Source organism: Empidonax traillii, unplaced genomic scaffold (assembly GCF_003031625.1).
Source record: "Empidonax traillii isolate 1590-97213 ecotype Southwest subspecies unplaced genomic scaffold, ASM303162v1 scaffold579:size954524, whole genome shotgun sequence".
NCBI classification, from domain to species: Eukaryota; Metazoa; Chordata; class Aves; order Passeriformes; family Tyrannidae; genus Empidonax; species Empidonax traillii.
In genome coordinates, this window is record NW_020955772.1 from 165,431 (window position 1) to 184,527 (window position 19,097).

Genomic DNA, 19,097 nt, shown 5'->3' on the forward strand with positions numbered 1-19,097 from the left:
CTTTGATTTCTGAGCTTGGAGCTGATGTTTTCCTACAGCTATTTGTTATAATCCTAAGAGCTTTTCCCTGAGCACAGTAATAAGCTCAGAGCCTTTCATTTTGTTACGTGACGTTAGGTGTATTTTGTGCCTGTGATTCACTCTCCAGTGATCTCACTGCATTTCATCTGCACTTGCTCAGTGTTGTAAGATTCTTCAAGTTTGCCCTTTTCTTTACCCTCTTGAATAGTTTCATCAGCACACTTTGCCTCACTAATCGCCTCTTCTTCTTCATTACCTCACCTCCTCAAATGTCCTTATGTAATACATTTGGTGGCACAGACCTTGGGAGAGCTTTCTGCAGAGATCCCCAGGAAGGATCTATCACATATTCTGGTCTCCTCATCGTGAAAATACGTTCAGTCTTGCCCAGGCAACTCAGTGGCTTTAGGAGCCTCGGAGAAGGGCCTGGTGAGAAGCCTTTAGAAGTCTTTGTGGATAGAATCGTGGGATCTCCTGAGCTGGAAGGGACCCACAAGGCTCATCAAGTCCACGCCCTAGCTCTGCACAGGACAACCCAAAAAATCACACCGTGTACGTGAGGTGAATGTCTTGTAGCACCTGGATCTCCCTTCCCTTCGTGCTTATTTACCCTTCGAAGGGCTCCAGCGCCTTTCTATCTCATGACTTCCCTCCGTGAGAGCCTTGGTGGATCTTTTCCAACATAGCACAATTTCCCACCAGAGGTGCTCCATCCCTCTGATCAAATCAGCCTCCTCTGGGCTGGGGTGATCTGCTCACAGGTGAGACTGTCCCACGGCTCTGGCAGCTCGGCTTTGTCAGCAAACCTTGTCCTCTCCTAAATTTCTCCTCTTCACCATCCAGCTTGGAATGTGCTGTTCCTGAGGATTGCCTGTGCCACCCACCTGCAGGGCAGAGTCGTGCTCCAGTACACAGGGAAATAAACAGGGAATTCCCCATCCTCCAGCTGGACTTCCACCGGATTTAATTCAGGGATGAGTAAGTGCTGCAGTTCCGCTGTGAGCCCAGGCAGCTGCCAGGCTGCTGCTCCTGGTGCTTGCAGGGATGCAGAGTTTGCTCTCCCTGCCACCCCTCCCTTTGCTGGATACGTTCATTTGCTCTCACCGTTTTTGACTACGACCTTTTTTTGGCTCTGCCAGCCAGCCAGGGCTATGTGACACTTTGGAAGTCCTGACAGGGCACTCAGTCAGAGTTCACAGGGGCTGCCAGAATCTGAGCCCCACAGGGCATGTGTGTGGTGTCAGGGCAATAATTTGGTTTATGTTACTCCTAGGAAAACATAAAAGTTTGTATCAGGTCTGTATTTCTTTGATCACAGAGACCACAGTTCTTTATTAGACTCAAAATGTCATTCATGCCACTGGGGAAAGGTGACACCTTAGTTGTGTCCATCTTTCAAGCTCTCAGGATATCTGGTGTCCAACCCTCTGACAAGGGTTGGTGCATGGCCTCATCCTTCGTGTGCAGAGCACTCAGTTACTCTGAGGGTGTGAGGGTCTCACAGGGAACTGGCCTTCAAGCAGCTCTTGTCCCTCTGCAGTGACCTCATCCCACAGGTCATTTTCTTTAATAGCTCAGTGTTCTCTGTACCATATTTGCCACTGTCTCTCTTTTCCACGGGCAGGATGGAGCCCCTACCCTCTCCTTGCACTGCTGCTGGCAGCAGGAGGGGGCTGTGCTCAGAAACCAGCACTGAAGGATTTTGTTACTGGTGGCCGTGCTGAGATTTGCTTTAATTTGTTTCCCACAGGATTAAAAAAACCCAAAGACAATTCCCTGAGCAGCCCTGATAGTGTCAACTGATTTTTTCTTCTTCCTTTTTTTTTTTTTTTTTGTCTCCAGTGGATAAAGGCAAGTTCTAATGAACTTTGCCTGAAAGTGAAGTTGGCATTTCAAAACTAATGTAAATCATATTCTCCAACATGTCTTTTCCAGTGTTGGGAATTCTTGAAGAGTTTTTTACCTCTTCTCTGGAGACAGACTGGGAGAGCTGGGGGTGCTCAACCTGGAGAAGAGAAGGCTCTGGGGACACCTTAGAGCCCCTTCTAGTGCCTAAAGGGGCTCCAAGAGAGCTGGAGAGGGACTTTGGACAGGGCCTGGAATGACAGGACAAGGGGTGTTTCTGTACTCAACCACTGGTTTCATCATTTTTGCCCTTTCTTAGTGCTAACTGGGCACTCTTGGCATTCACAGGAGCTCATGGAACTTTAGCGAGAGCTTTGATGTCTGTAAGTTAGAGTTGGTTTCTGTGAAAGCAGTACTGGTTCTGGAGGGACTTGAGTGCTTTCTCTGTGTTAGGGGTTTGCAAATCCATCTTTCCCTGGGCTGTAGTCAGTGTGAACTGTCTGTCTTGACACGAGCAAGATGTTGTGTGGCAGCTTAGGACTATCTCTGTCCTGCCCTTCCTACTGCTCCTGTCACATGCCTTTCATACCAGTGCCAGGGCTTGTCTGGTCCCATTGTGAGCCAGTTTAGCTCCTGGATCTGTTCAGTGGGGTATCAAATAAGTTATCAGTGCCCTTGGTGAGGCAGAGGCTCTGCTGGCAGGGGCTAAGGCTGGGCAGGATGAGGGCAGCCGTGGCTTCAGCAGAGCCTGCTGCAAGACCTTGCCATGGGAGAGGCTAAAGAAAGCCTGGAGTGACCAGCAGAGACTTTTCTGACTGCCTTTGAGGTCTCCAGTTAGGCAACACAAGTCTCACCTTCACTTTGCCAAGTTGGAGCTAAAACCATTTGTTTTTCCATGTCTGACCAGGTAGGAGAAAACCTGGAGAGACTCTTCCCATAGAAGGTTGAGTGCTGGAGCAGAGGGGCCCTGCCTTGTCTTCCCACCCCACCTTGCCCTTCGAGTGGGTGTGGGGTGAGTGAAACCACCTTGCCAAGTGGGCTGCAAAGTGATTTTACATTTTTTCCCCCATTATTGACAAGCTGAGTTTCCATTTGGCCTTGGCTGTTCTGCACTGCTCTGCCGCTGCAAGGCAGCGGGACGAATGTCAGCCGTGGGCTGCAGGAGACCTTGTTGGTTTGGCTGCAGCTGATCTAAGGCTGCATCTTGGAAGTTAAGAATGTTTATGTAATGGAGCTGATGGCAGAAACCACATCTACATTTGCTTGTGTTGTAGAAGTGCCTTTAGGAACTGCACTAAATAGTGCAGCATAACCCCTGATGGAGCACTTGCAAGGGCAAGGGTGTTGTTAGCAGAACATTTCTTTGCTAAGCAAAACTGCAGTAGCTGAATTTCCATTCTCCACACAGGAGTGAAATGCTTGTGAGCTTTCTAATTATGAAATGTAGAGTTATTTTAGGCAGGAACAAATATTTCAGTAATTTAAGGGCAAGATTTTATATAGACTGTCTTGATCCAGTGCCAGGGAGTGCTGGCTGAGTGGGAGAGAAATGACATACTTAGTGGTCAGAATGACTAAACTGGTGAGACTTGAAAAGCCAGTCCTGCTCCATGCCATTAGAAAACTGGCAGTCCCTGCTTTTTAGTGACAGAAAGACTTTATTTTTAGTGTTGGCACTTGATCACGTACTGGACTCGTTTCTGTTCTCAGATGGTACAAAGCGTTAGCCTCCCGACTGCTGTTGAAATAATGGGTATTAAAAATCATGTTGGAATTAGTGGGATGGAGATGATGAAAAGGAAGGGAATAAGATGATGATCTAGACTGCATTTTGAAGTCAGCCTCATATGGCCCACAAATACTCTGAAGCTCGAAGGGGTTCATAGGACCAGAAAATGTCCTGAGCTGGAAGGGACGCACAGGGATCATCAAGTCCAATTCCTGGTCCTGCACAGGACACCCCAGCAATCCCACCCTGTGCCTCAGAGTGTTGTCCAACACTTCTTGAGCTCTGGCAGAGTCACTGCCCTGCTCACAGCACCAAGGTTGAGCATAAGGGTTGGTCCCTGTGGCTCTTTGTACCCTGTCTGTGGTCTGCACTGAGCTTCCTAGCTTTGCCAAAATGCTGTTTGATTAGAAACATTAAACGAGGGCCAAAAGCTGCCAATCCTGCACGAGCCTGAGCCCGATGTCCTAGCAGGAGTAAAAGCAGGGCAATTTAGCTTTCTTCCCATTTCCCTCCCCTTTCAGTAACACAGAGTGTGAGTGTCCAGCTGACCTTCTCTATTCCCCCCGGCCGTGGCTCCCGTTTCTCCCACAGAAGCTGAGCTGGAAGCTCTGGCGTGCCAAGGGCTACCTTGGTGAGCTCAGCTCCTGTCCAGCCACGGGGAAGTGAAGTGTGGTGCCTCAGCCCTCACTGGCAGCACCATCGCTGCAGCTCACACAGGATGCTGGTAGTCGTAAAGAATTCCACAGACATTTAGCCAAGCCGTCTCTGGTTTAGTGCAGCAGGTATTTACATTCACCTCCTGGTAAATAAGCTGATTGCCCCAGTGCACATATAAAGGCGTGGGGAGTTTTGAAATGTGGCTCCTATTCAAAGCACTTCTCCACCTGACATTTCGTGCTGCTATTTCATGTTGGAAATGCTACGTTCATGACATAATTATGCCTTTGCACGTATTCCTCTCTTCCCCTGTGCTTTTTGTTGTGCTAATCATTGTAAGAGATTTGTTGCTGGTTTCTTTTGATGACTGGCATGGATACTGCTGAGTACTTTTAGTTGTTGTGAGTTTTTTTCCGATGGAAAAATCTGACATAATCTATATCTCTCTTCTTGCTTCCTTGAGAAGTATGACTCAACTGCTGTTAAAAAAGATGAAGCTCCATAGCTAATTAATCAGACTAGAAAGTGAACCTTTTTATCTCATTTTTCTCCCTTTCCCCCCCGCTCTCTTTAAAGCAGAATTTACCTCTTTCTTCTGGTTGTTTCAGGATTAGATTTGCTCAAGAGTTTTAAAGCATAAAGATTTTAGAACTGGGCTCGTGGTACAGAAGTGCCCGTGCAGGGTGTTGAGGCAGAGGACACACAAAAGCTGGGGCTGAGGACTGAGAAGGGGAAGGTGCAGAAGCTCTGTGGTGTTGTAGGAGCAGCAGTACGAGCTGTCTGTTGCTCCCCAAATCGCTGGTGAGTGCAATCTGTGCTGCCAGAGATACGGGATCGCTTGGAGGTGGAATTTTTGGTAGTGCCGGTTCTGACAGAAGCCCCTTAAGAGCAGAGCTGTGATCATGGGACACCATGGCAATGTCATACCTTCCAGTGCCGGCAGGCCGAGTGGTGACAGTTGCCAGGCTATTTTGGGAGGCTTTTCTCTTTGTTTTCTGTGAACTCCTCTCTCTGTGCTCCCGGATTTAACCCCGCTGCTGTTCAGCTGTCATCGGCCTTGCCTTCGTTTGTGGGTTTGAGGTGTGTGTTGACATCATGTATTTACTCTTGCTTTGCATTCAGTGGAGGATTGTCTCCCTCCATCTCCTGGCCAGCCTTGTTCCCTATATTTTAGACTTATGACAGGAGAACAGTAGAGAAGTGAGTCTTGCCATTTAATCCCTTTGACTCTCTGTCATGACTGGATGACTGAACTGCCCTGCCAGTGCTTCCAGCCCGGTGTGTACCAGATAAAGGTGCTCCTGGGGTCAGTGTCAGCCTCTGATTTGCAGCAACTCTTTTACCAGCTAAAGGCAGGGGGAAAGGACAGGTACTGTGGGAGTGGTGCATCCACCCAGCTTGGACAGGGAACACCCTGGGTATCTGTGTCTCTTTACACTTTGAAAATGTGGATGGAACTAATCTTGTGCAAAGCGAGGTGTGGGAGCACATGGCAGCAAGCTGGGCTTAAACCAGCCCGAGCTCTTGTAGGGGTCTCAGAGAGAGTCTGCTCTTGCAGACACTGCTGCACTTGCATGCACTCAGAAACCATCCTACTTTGAGATTAGTGCTTTTTATGGCCTGTACTCACTCTGGCTCTTACTTAGCACAGAGAAAACCTTTTAATATGTGTGAGTGTGACGTCCCCCCTTGGTTTGTATGAACAAACCCCACTTTTTTTCACCCCATATCTGATGCAGAATTTCGTGTAGCTCATGGGTGGTGCAGCCTCTGCTACCCAAATGAGTCTACATCAGGTTTCACATCATTTAGGAGGAGAAAGCCAGAGGCTTAGGCACATCAAAGCCATGGAGGTGAGTCAGGTCTGGATCAGAACGGCTGCAGACACAGGGCACAAATCTGTGTCTTCTACTCCTTCCCCACAATTGGGATCAGGGATGGAAGAGAGGGAAGCAAACCATGGGGAGGGCTGGATGTGGAAAGAGCTTTGAAGATGGTTCAGCGCTTGATTTCTGGACTGGAGGAGAGTCTGGTAAAAGAATTAATAATAGAGGTTTCAGGAGCAATCTGATTTAAGAGCAGCATTTTGCATAGACCTACTGGTACCATAGTTGGAGGAGGTTCCAGAGACAAGTATTTACTGGAGTAATGAAGAAGAGCTGTAGCAAAGGCCTCTCCTGGCCTGGCATCTCTCATACTCCATTTAAAAAGCCAGCATGTGCCTGACCAGCCAGTTTATGTGTTGCATTTATGTGTGACAAGTGGAACTGCCAAGTATGATTTCTATGTGGGAACCATGGGGATTGCTACCCGAGGATCCGACACGGTAGGATTAGGACATTTTCACTCTTGTGCACGGAGAAGTCACTGAGGTTGGGTTCAGTCACAAGACTGGTGTATTCACAGTAACACAGCAGCCAAGCACGCAGCCCTTTCTGCTTTCTCCTTCTTGCATCTTCCCTCTGCCTCGAGCAAATGCATGGATTCTCTCTCAGAAATCCCAACAACCACAGAGGGAGCACCATAAAATTAAATACAGCCAAAATTAACCCACGGCAGTTATTACAGGTTTCCTGGCTGACTGAGTCCAAGCTCTTGCATGCTGCTGCTGCTTTATTCCATGATCATATGACACTGAGGGATGTGACATACTGTTTGTAAGCCAAATGTTGACTTGGGGGCTGCAGGGAGCGATGCCACATGCTTGCAGCTGGGTTCACCCTTCTTTTAGGGGTTGTACATAGGGTGAGCACCTGATGCAGGCCCAGGGCAGGGGATGTGCCAGCGCTGCTGAGCAGCTCTGCTGATATCCTGGTATCCTGACAAGAACTGCCCTTCCTGCAGCCCTCCCACAGCTGCATTGTGACATGAATGTTTTTCATGTATTTATATCAAACTACTTAGTATTGGGTAAGCTGTGGAGAAAACAGCTGCCTTCATGTGCCTGTGACAGCACTGTGGATGTGCAGTTATTGCCATGGCTTCTGTGTTCTTCTGGGTTTCTAACACCTTTTTCCTTGTGGACATGAAAAGGTGTATTTTTTTTATCTCTGAGTTGATCCCAAGCAATTTCTTAGGAATTTCTCAGGTGGTTTAGTTGCTCTCTTTGCTGCTATCCTGTGTGTATTCAGTATGTGGTGGGAATGTAACACCAGCCCTAGGCTGGGGCCTTTGCTAAGTGTGATGCACCCCTAGAAGGTGAGCAGTGTCACACTGTTCACACCTTCTTGGAGCTCAGTTCTGGGTCCTCTGAACCCTTCAATCTCATCCCATCTGGCTCCTTTTCCTCCCTGATCCTCCGATCTCTGTCCCAGGGGGATGCCCAGGAGATAAGCAAACCAAACCCTTGGCAGGCAGCAGGAGCCGTTGCGTTGCTGATACCCATCAGGAGTTCAGCGGCGCCCCAAGGAAGGAGCAAGCGCAGCAACACGATGATAATAACGAGGTTTCATTCAAAGATAACCATCAGATTTTGTCTGGTTGCTGGACAAGCCTTGCCAGCCGAGCTGGGCAGAGTTTGCTGTGTCCCGTTTCCCGGTGTCCCCGTGTCGTTACTGTAATGTAAACTTCATGCTCGGGAGAAGAATGCCTTGGCAACAGCTCCTGGCAAAACTCGGGCCTGCAGCGAGTGTCCCTGGCTGGAAAGGGCTCCACCTGTTAGCTGAGAGGGGGAAGCTAATCTGCCGTATCTGCAAATTTTAGAAACTGAGCACTTCCTCCCTATGGAAAAACTGCTAAATGCTGGGCTCCTGCCAGGAGCTGGAGGAACACCGTGAGCTGGGGATGGAGACTTGCCCAGCGATGCCTGGGATTTAAATCCTGTGAGCCAACTTTCTTTGGGCAGTGAGTGGGTAATTCTGGGCGCTGGATGCAGTTTGCATCAAAGACTGCTAAAACTGTAATACATTAGTGCCGTTCCAGAGGCACTTGGAGCTTGTCAACTGCCAAGAAAAATACAGGGATGGCAAGAGATTATCCTGCTGAAGATCCACGATGAGAGGGAGAGAGACTCACCCTGCACTCCCACCCTGTCACATCGCCCCGAAGGTTGTACAGAGAGAGAAGATAAAGAAGGAATTATAAATTTAAAGACAAAATTGCTGTGCTCTGCAGTTAACCTTGCTTTTAGCCTCTCCTACATGTGAACCACGCAGCTGGGGGTTAGCAGGGCCTAAAACTGAAGGAATGAAGCCTATCCCTCTATTTTTCTTTATGCCTGATTTCAAGGACGGTTTAGGAGAAGGGAGCGTTTCCTCACGTGAAGTAACTACCCACCAAAATGGCAACATCATTACTTCTTGAACCAACTCTTTTTGACTTTGGCCCATCCCTCTGGCCCTGCTGGAGAGCAGGATTCTGCTTTGTGACTTTTCTTCTCCGAGGTCGTGGTTCTTACCCTGTTCCCAAGGAACGCCGTCTCAAATAAGAGAGGAGAACTCTGCATAGCAATAGATCCTCTCGGGTTACTAAACTTATTCACTCTCCTAAATTTAAGGTTGGAGGATTAATAGTACCTAAAGGAGGACATATCTACCCTTTTACTTCCTCTTTGTCCTCTTCTCCTTCCTCCAGTAACCTCAGGTAACCCAGTTGGCTCAGCGTGAAGGGGAGCTTTGGCCCCCTGAATCCCAGTGAAAGTGTTTTGCTTGTGGAGTGGTTCATTCACAGTGCTTTATTTTAGCAGATATGCACAAGAAAACGTGCAGCAGAAATTTGGTGGAGGGGTATCAGCACTCAGGGCTCTCAAAAATTTTAGGTGTGTGCCCTGAGTACTTGTAAACAAAATATCTGTTCCTTAATTTGTGTCTTGGTAAAATGATGTCATGGATGAAACTATTAATACCATTAATGTGTGTGCAAGTATGAATTCCCTGGTAAAATATTAGTCTTACTCAGTTGATACCTTAAAAAGACACACAGAAATACATTGAAACCTCTAAAAGCTGCCATTTAATCTGTTATAACCTTTATGAATGCTTTTTAATGTTCAGATCTGTAGAAATTACCAAAGTTATTCATTATCTAAGTTGTTTGCCTCATAATTCTTGCTCTGAGATGTGTTAAATATGTCATAGTACATTAAGATGCAAGCAGTGTGGTTTTTTTAGGGTCTCTGACTAAAAAGTGATGTAAATAATCCTTTGCTTGATAGTTGCTTGTGTAAGACCACAATGAGATTTTCAGAGCTGAGCAGGGGTTACTCAGTACCTCTATTTATCAAACGCCATGTTTGGAAACTCCTTTTCCACCTCACTTTCTCAACTCTCAGTGTAATCAGTAGTATGTAATGATACAACAGTGCAAAGAGTTCTTGCATTTTAGTATTTGAGGCAGGCAGGGAGCCGTACCTGTCACTTAGGAAACTGTGTTACTCTGCCCTGAGCTCACACTAAAATCGGGATTTGCCAAGCAGTGCCCCCTGGCTGGATCACATTCCTTGAGCAGCAACTTCTCCTTGGCCACATACCCTGAGTGAGGGTTATTTCTCTTAGATATTAAAGCATATGTTGCTGCCCCATTAAGGCCTTACTCCCCCTTTGCACTTGGCTTTCTCCTGGTGGTAAATGCAGGCAGCAGACATGGAATGGCCGTGGCTCCCTTGGGGAGCGAGCGAGTGCCTGCTGCTGTCAGCACCCGTGGAGCCCCGGCACTTTGTCATCGTTTTCTCCCTGCAGGAGCCAGGAGAGTCGAATTACTGCAGATTTCGGTGTGGGAACAGGTGGAGGTTGATCCCATTATCCCTGCTGGTTGGAGCGTGCATTCCATCGGAACCACGCGGGATGGGACCAGCAGAACAGCGAGGCAACAAAGGCAGAAATTCAAAAGAGTGAGAGGGGCTTGTTTGTGCATTTCAACAGATATTTCATTTTAGAGTCCAGTGACTCGAGTGAGAGCCGGGGTTTTCCCTTGGCTGGTTCCCAGGCTATGCAGATGAAGTGGGTGTGTTTGATGAACACTGTAAATATAATTCTCTATCAAATACATACAAAGCTCACGCTATAGAGACATTCTTCAGTCTAAATTTAGATTCCCACTCAAGCTGCAGGTAACACTTAAACAAACCCAGCAGTGTGCAAAGGCAAGAATGGTTCACCTCCCTGCCTTGGCAGAGCTCTGCTGATAAAATTCCTCTGTAACCAGGCTCTGGTTCTGTAGGCAGCCAGGAGGGATTGTACCCAAAAGAAACCACTGCGTGGGCGAACTTTTCATGGCTATTCTCAGAGCAATATGCTTTTAGATGACGTCAGCTTTATTTAAGTGATTGGTACTGGTTGTGTTCCTAGGCCAAAATGTAAATAACTCATGGGGAAGGGTAATTTATATGAGGTGTGTTGGGGGGAAGTTCAAAGTATATCACAATAAATATGGGTGGCAATAAAAAATAGATTAGCTGTGAGTTTTGCAGGCTCAGACTCTTTAATTCCCAAAGAATTGCTCCTTGATCTGAAAAGGGATTATTATGTTCCTCTGTGTGTCCATGTCCACCTCTGTGTGCATCACATCCTTCACCTTCCTGCTGCATTTCAATGTGTTGGCACAGACATAAGACAGGTTGGTTTGTGCAGTTTGTGGGATTATGGAAATTGGGAGTTTATCCTTCCTAGAGTGTGTCTTGAACTTAACTGTGTGCACACTGGGCATATTAGTTCCCCTTCACAGTAGGAATATTGGGCTTGTGTTTCTTGCCCTCATCACCTGCTGACACTTGGAGGCTAAACCTGTGCTGTTGGAGCAGGAGGAACTTGTTGCAACAAGGAAAAAATCCAGATTAGAAAAAATTACCCACAGAGAGGAGGGTGAAAGCACTGGGGCTTGTGCGTGGCTCTTTGTGAACCGACCAAAGGAAGAGCAACTCATGTTGGCAGCCTAAGCAGCTAGTTTGGGATTGGAACTTGGAATCATGGAGTATCCTGAGTTAGAAGAGTCCCACAAGGATCATCAAGTCCAGCTCTACTTGCAGTAGAAGTAGAAAGAGCTGGATGTCCTGGTGCAGGATGTGCCTGTCCTTTGACATAAGCAGTGTAGGAGAGATGAACGTGTTAGATAATACGGGATTGTCTGGTTTTGGTGTGTGTGGGGATGTTGGTTAGAGAGGATTCCTCGTTTTCATTCCCTGCTGGGGCAGGAGTGGATAGTCAATGCTGCTCTTTATAGGCAGATCATCTGGGAATTGCCTGACTGCCATAAGGGATAGATGTGCCCACATCGAGCTGTGCAAAGGGGTTGAGTGCTGAGGTTCTGGAGCAATTCCGATTGTTTCCCTCTCTAGTAATGAGGAACTGGGATTCTGCCTGTGGATGGACACTCAGTAAAAGCCAGTCCTTGCCCCTCCTGGTCATGCCTGGTGCTTCCCAGCAGAGGCTCACGCGTTCGGAGCTGTGGATTAAATTGCCAGCTCATCCTTAAATAGCAGCTTCCAGTGAGCTGTAAATGCAGCGCAGAACATGCTGGAGCCAGGAATTTGAGGAAGGAGGAATTCCACCCAACAGAACTGCTGAGACTTGAAAATCAAGCTGGGCTTTCTTCTGACAACTTCAAAGCAGGGAGCTCCCTGTAAGTGCAGGCTCGGGAGTGACTACAGCGGCTCATCAAGGGCTGTCGTTCTCTTCAGCAGCTCACAGGACTGTGGAGCAAACAGGGAAAACTGAGAGATACTGCTGAATGAAGAAGTTATTAACTTCTCTAAAACCCTGCTTTTGCCCTGATGAGCTGTACACAAGGGGGTTGCTTTGGTCAGGCTTCTTCAGCTCCTGCTTTCCCTGCTCATCCCTGCCACTAGTGAGGTCTCATTTTATTCACTATTATGACTTAATTTCATTGACATTTTGAGGAACAACATAATCTAAACGAATACACAGCTTGCCTTGCTTAGAGGGATTTGATGCCATCCCTAAAACTAAGAGAGATCCATCATTTCAGCGTCCCAGCTGTGGGGAGGTAACAGTGGGAGAGCGAGGAAGGAAACAGTTCAGTGGTGAGAGGTAAAGCTTGAGCAAATTCAGAGGTTTTCCACCCGGGGAATCTGAGTTACAATTACTTTTTGAAAGTCCTGAAACTCATTTGTTTCAGTTCACAAATTGATGCTACCCTGAGCTTTAAGGTGTGCTCTCCCACAGCGTGGGAAGTTCAGCCCAGGAATTACCTGCTGCCAATAAACTGCAAGTGAGGGTTGTATGCTTGATTTTATAACAACATCTTGTTTTTTCTCCCTTTCCTTTCTCTTCAATCCTTCCTTCCCTGCATGTTCACCTCCCCTCCTCCCTCGACATTCCCCTTCTCTCCTCCCTCAGGCCTGCATTGATGAAAACCTGGACATGGTGAAGTTCCTGGTAGAAAATGGAGCCAATGTGAACCAGCAAGACAACGAGGGCTGGACCCCTCTGCATGCAGTGGCTTCCTGTGGCTATCTGAACATAGCAGAGTGAGTGAGTTTCGGGCTGTTCCGGGTATTTATAACACTTCCCGTGCCTTTCTCATCAGAGCAGGTACACAGGTGATGGATACTGTATATATCTCTTCGGTATAGAAGGCAAATTTAAAAATTGGTGGTGGCTTGGCTTGCCGGTTTTTTAGATTTCTTTTCTTTTTAGGGGATAATCAACCAGATTAGTACAGGAACCTGGAGTATTTAAATAACTATAGAGAAAAGAAAACTATGAGCCCCTGAGCAGGGACCCTGCATTAACAGTGAGCATTTTTAGTCTAGAAGTTGGCTAAGAAGGTACCCATTTGGTAATTGAACTTGAATGAGAAGGGCAGATATGTCGCTGTGCTGCCTGCTGTACTGTGTAAGTTGCTCTGACGCCTTCACACGAGGGCTGATGTGCTTGTCTGGGTCTCGTGGGTGCAGGTACTTGATCAGCCATGGAGCCAACGTGGCTGCTGTGAACAGCGAAGGGGAGGTCCCATCTGACATCGCAGAGGAAGCAGCCATGAAGGACCTGCTTCTGGAACAAGTGAAGAAGCAAGGTAAGTCAGCTGTGGGATTGAATATGGGAGAGTCAGAACCTAAAACTGTCCATAAGAGAACTCTGTGAAAGTGAAAAGATCTAAAATCTGGCTCAGGAGACAGCAGACAGATTTTACTTTGCTGTCAGGAGAGTGGAGCAGATGCAGGAGGTTTGTGGTGTGTTGTCCCTGTCCTTGGGATTCTTCAAGGCAAGACACCACAGCACTGAAATCTGATTCATTAGATCTGTTTGCTTGTAAAGTGAGATTTAATTCTGACCTCTGGTATCATTGAAAGGTCTTGTTTCATTAAGACTTGATAAAGCAGAGGGGAGATTTACAGCACTTCCAAGAGCAGGGAACAGGAAAGGAGTATTCCAGGCCTGGAGTGACCTGCTTTGTCCTGATCCTTCCCTGGAGTTCTTCTGCAGCCCATCTGCCATGCCCCCTTTCTCATCAGGTGTGCCTGGCTGAGGGATTGCTCTCCAGGCTGTCCCTGCATAAACATTCCCAGTAGAATCATCTTGGACTCTGTAGCTGATGTTATAATTAAGAAACGCTTTATTAGTGTGACATTTTCTTCATACCCATGGAATTCATCTGTGAGTCATTAAACGTACGTACACGTGGGTGAGAATTTTAAACCCTGTCTATGAAGTTCATCAAGAATGTTTTTGAAGGATGCAGTGATGGAACAGGGAACCAAGGAATTTCTGGAACTCCCATCACTGGGTGTAGTCAAAGCCCAGCTGCATTCAGCTCTGAGCTAGTGGATCTGGGTTTGAAGTTACCCTCCTTTGAGCAGGGATTTGGGCTAGAGATCCCCAAAGATTATTTTCAGTGTGGATTATTTTATGCCTGCAGGTTGGTGTGGGGCTTGTCTACACACTGGATTGAATCCAGTCCTCTGTGAGATATATTCTGACACACTTCTTCTCCCTTATATTTATTCTGCTCATGTATTTAAAAAAAAAGGATTTGTGTCTGCAGTCAGCCTTTGTTTTACTGGGCTGTCCAAGCCATGCCTTTTTTCCTGTTGGCATTCAGGCTTTATTGAATGCCCAGAAAGACAGAGATCCTTTCTTTGCATCAGTGTAACTTGGGTCTTTAAAGTGGGTATCAAGAGCTGTGCATAGAATCAGAGAATGATTTTAGTTGGAAGGGACCTTAAAGACCATCTCATTCCACCCCCTGCCATAGGCAAGGGGTCTTGAACACTTCCAGGGATGGGGCAGCCACAGCTTCCCTGGGCAACCTGTGCCAGGGCCTGCCCACCCTCACAGGGAAGAATTCCTACCCAATATCCCATCTATCCCTGCTGTCTGGCAGTGGGAAGCCATTCCCCCTTGTCCTGTCTCTTGTCCAAAGTCCCTCTCCAGCTCTCCTGGAGCCCCTTTGGGCACTGGAAGGGACTCTAAGGTCTCCTTGGAGCCTTCTCTTCCCCAGGCTGAACATTCCCAGCTCTCCAGAGCCTATGGGATCAGTCACTGCACACAGGCAGGGTGTGTTGAGCTTCTCATCCCCCAGCACCCCCAGGTCCTTCTCTCCAGGGCTGCTCTCAATCCATTCATCTCCCAGACTGGATTTGTGCCTGGAGTTGCTCCAAGCTGGGGGCAGGATCTTGTGCTTGATCTCGTTGAACTTCATGAGGTTCTCATGGTCCCACCTCTCCTACCTGTCCAGGTCCCTCTGGGTGTCCCATCCCTTCCCTGTGGTGTCTAACACAGTTCAGTGCCATCAGCACCTTGCTGAGGGTGCATCAATCCCACTGTCCATGACACCAACAAAGGTTAAACTGCACCAGTCCCAAAACTGACCCCTGAGGATGCCACTCATCACTGGGCTCCACGTGGGCATCGAGCCACGGGCCACAACTGTGAGTGTCACCATCCAGCCAGTTCCTCATCCACTGAGTGCTCCATCCACCAAATCCATATCTCTCCAGTTTAGAGATGGGACAGCGTCACATGCACCGGTCCAGGTAGATGGTGTCAGTCACTCTTTCCTCATCCACCAGCGCTGTCACCCTGTCAGACACCCTGTGTCACTCACAGTTTGCCCCTCAGAGAAGACAAGTTGGTTGTCACCCATCACCTCCTTATTTTCCTATTGCCCTAGCATAGTTTCTAGGAAGATCTACTTCATGATCTTGCTGGGCATAGAGGAGAGACTGATTGGCCTGTAGTGCCCCAGGTCTTCTTTTCCCTGTTTAAAAATGAGGATTGTTTCCCTTTTTCCAGTCTGTGGGAACTTCACCGGACTGCCACAACTTCTCAAATATGATGGAGAGTGACTTAGGCACTTCCTTCACCATCTCCTTTGGGATCCTTGGATGCATCTCATCAGGTGCCATGGACTTGTGCACCTTCAGGATCCTTAGATGGTCTCGAACCTGGTGATAACGTGGTTGAAACCTTACAGGACATGAAGGCAACGATCCTGCCTCAGCTGCAGGTATTTTGCCTGACACTTTTTGGGATTCTGCTTGCATTGCTTCACCACATTAGCTGCATCCTGCTAAGATGCCCTGAAACAACCATCTGTCTCCACTGAGAAGCTTCCTATCAACACAGTTTAAAGGCTCATAACTGCTGGAGGAAATGGGGTTGAACTTTAAATAAGCTCTGTCCTGCTCAGGGGCCTGTCGTCAGCAGTGGCTTGAAGCAGATGCCTGGTGCAAACTGGAACAACAGCACAAGCGTGTAAAATTCCCCTCCCAGACATTTTCCCAGTCTCCAGCCACTGTGCCTCCAGGAATTCCTGAGCGAGATGGGCTTTCTGTGTTCTCATGAGTCCCCTGTGGTTTTCTGTTTCATGAGCTTGTGCAGCCCTCCTTGGGAGATCCAGCATGTCCAGCATTATGAGCAATAACTGCAAACTTGCCAGGTCCTTGTTCTGGAGCCAGTTGTGTTTCTGATCTTTGCAATATCCTGCTGCAGTGGGTCTCACAGGTCAGACTCTGGGTGTTTTCTTTGGTGCTGTTTTAAGCCTAATGCCCCATACTTTAATTTGGAATCATACCATCCTCATACTGAAAGAATTAATCCGTAGGGACACTTGCTCTTCAACACCCTTCTTAATTTTTGAGATTTGTCATCTTCTCCTTTGTATTCTGTCCTGAGTCAGCAAGCTCTGATCTGATTAATCTCATACTTGTGATTGATGCATCAGCCTTCCATGACCCCTTTATTTTGAAAACTCCACTTAGGAAAACAAGTCTAAGTTAGTTTTGCCTCTTGTTGGTTTAGTGAGAATGGACACGGTCTGTCAGCCAGACCCACCTGCCTCTCCAATCATCCACCTGCCCTTCCACATCATCCACCTGCCTTTCTACTCCATAGCAGTCGTTTCCTAAGGTGGGAGTCTCGTTCTTCTTGTTGTCACAGAGCCTCACAGTCCATGTGTCTGCTATACCAGATGTGTGTATTGATGAACTTGCCTGATCTGACTTCAACTAAAGCAGTGGCAGCCACCAGAGTACATTTTTTTTTTTTTTGGCCTTCTCATCCCCAAATGATTTAGAATTGTGTTTTGTCAGAATCAGGGGGCTTGCTGCTCAGTGGGATGACTCTCAGTGTGCCTGGCAGGAATGGCTCTGGAGCAGTGCAGATCCCTGTGTGTGTCACCTGCAGGTTGTCCTGAATTTTGAGTGTGCACAGAGCTGGACTCACACTGCTCTTACAGGAGACACCTGAGGATCAAGTCATTCAGACCTTCACTATAGATTACACTCTTGTTACAGTGCAATTCAGTTGGCTAAGCTGTTTTTCATGACTTTTTTGTTTCAGTCTGGGACATATAGGCATCTGTAGAATGTTATTTCAATCTGGCATATCTAGAATTCAATCCTTCCACCCTTAGTGCACTTCTAAGCTTGTAGTTCCTTGGGGTAGGTTGCATCCACTGACCCAACTTTCAGATTTTTTAAGTCAGACTGTTTTTGAAGTCTCTTTCAACGACACAAGAGCTCTCCCAGCTCATAGAAGGTGCTTTTGCTGATTGTTTTGTGGAAGATTACAAATAGTTTACTAATAATTGTACAGCAAATGAAGCGTAGGGTAAGTTTAACAAGAGCTTTCCCTTGTTCATCTCCTCTTCTGTGTTTCACCCTCTTAGGTGTAGACCTGGACCTGTCAAGGAAAGAAGAGGAGCAGCAGATGCTCCAGGACGCCCGGCAGTGGCTGAACAGTGGGAGAATTGAGGATGTAAAGCAGCCTCGGACAGGAGCCACAGCCCTTCATGTTGCTGCAGCCAAGGGCTATTCTGAAGTCATGAGGTAGGACAGCTCCTCCCCAGGGCTGGTTTTTGTAAAGAGCACGTCTGGCTTTGCAGATGAGAGAAGTTTGTTCCATGCTGAGATTTTTCAGGCTGCTGTTTCTCGAAAGGCTGTGTGGTTTTGTGTGCCCAGCCACAGTGGTTCACCCAGAAATACACAGGGACTGGAGTTCATACCTTGAAGTGAGGAAAGCTTGTCAAAGAGCAAGGCATAGGAGGTCTCATTTTCACTATTAGAGCAATAGTTTTAGGACTAGCAAGTTAAGCAGCATTAGGGGATGAAAGTATAATTTTAGCCTACAAAGTGGCAATACACACTGCATGACAGTCACAAACACCTCAAAAGTTTACATGACCAGTTTAGTGGGAAAACCCAGAGTCCACCTCTGTCTCACTGTCCTCTGCCCCTTAGTGCTACTGCTCCTGCAGTGACAGAGGGATTCCAGCACCTGACAGTTCTGCTGCCTGGGCACTAACAAGACTATTATGAACATCAACTTGCCCAATTTAGGGTTTCCTGGCAATAAGGCATTAATATTTTTACAGGTAAGGTCAAATTAAGGTTTCCAAAATAGAACTTTCTTTGCTCTTTGTGGGTGGAACTGTCATAAATGTGGAGTCATAGAATCCCAGAATGGTTGGGTTGGAAGGAACCTTAAAGCTCATTTCATTCCACCCCCTGCCATGGGCAGGGACACCTTCCACTAGCCTGGGTTGCTCCAAGCCCCGTCCAACCTGGCCTTGAGCACTTCCAGGGATGGGGCAGCCACAGCTTCTCTGGGCAACCTGTGCCAGGGCCTCACAACCCTCACAGGGAAGAATTTTTACCTAATATACAATCTGATCCTGCCCTCTGGCAGTGGGAAGCCATTCTCCCTTGTTTTGTCACTACATGCTCTTGTAAATAGTCTTTCCAAGGTTACTCTACTGTCCGCATTAAAATCTGTTCTGGAAGGGTTCATCTGTCTTGATTCTCAGTTTCATAATTTTAAGTGACATGCATAAGAGCTCTTTCATCTCAAGCTCAAGCAGTTTTATTATTCTCCGTGTTTCTGACTTGTGTTCAATCATTAGAGCTTATAATTGAGTTATGAGCTGTCTGTGCCTGTACCATGCCTGAGAACAGGAATCTAACACAGCTCATGTGAACAGAAATGTAATATCTCCTTCATTTGAGGTGTTGGTCCCGTGGACTGTCAGAGGAGGGTTGTATATCCAGTGCTCCTTGATGAAGTTCACTGTGTGTGCAGCGTCACTTTGTTCTGGACAGCGACTCCTTGGCGTTAATTGTTTTAATGATAAACAGATCTCAGGGCAGGCTGACATTGTTTCTCTCTTGTGTGTGTTATGGCCATGCGGTGAGTCCAAATACAAATCTTCAATGGCTTAAACCAAAGGGGCTGACAGCCAGGAGCCAGCTCACTCTAAATGGGACATGGAATTTGTCTGTGACCTTGAGACTCTTAGCAGCTCTATTGCTCCCTCCTGCCAGCTGGAAAATCAACAGAAAAGTCAGCACCTAATTTAAAATTTCTTTCACAGAGAAGCCCACAGCTGCTTTACTGTCACTGTGTTTTATTTAGCACAGTAGCACATCGGTGTAAAAGCTACAGGAGTTTCC

At 47.3% G+C, this 19,097-nt stretch overlaps 1 protein-coding gene across 8 annotated transcripts in view; it reads left to right on the plus strand.

Moving 5' to 3' along the window:
- Nucleotides 1–19,097, plus strand: part of PPP1R12B (protein phosphatase 1 regulatory subunit 12B) — a 112,139-nt gene that overhangs the window by 16,111 nt on the left and 76,931 nt on the right. For all 8 annotated transcript variants that reach the window (XM_027898119.1, XM_027898122.1, XM_027898121.1 and 5 more), the window contains exons 2-4: nt 12,544–12,674; nt 13,104–13,222; nt 17,318–17,477. In XM_027898119.1, coding sequence (XP_027753920.1) covers nt 12,544–12,674; nt 13,104–13,222; nt 17,318–17,477 — 410 coding nt within the window. The remainder of the gene's footprint in view (nt 1–12,543; nt 12,675–13,103; nt 13,223–17,317; nt 17,478–19,097) is intronic.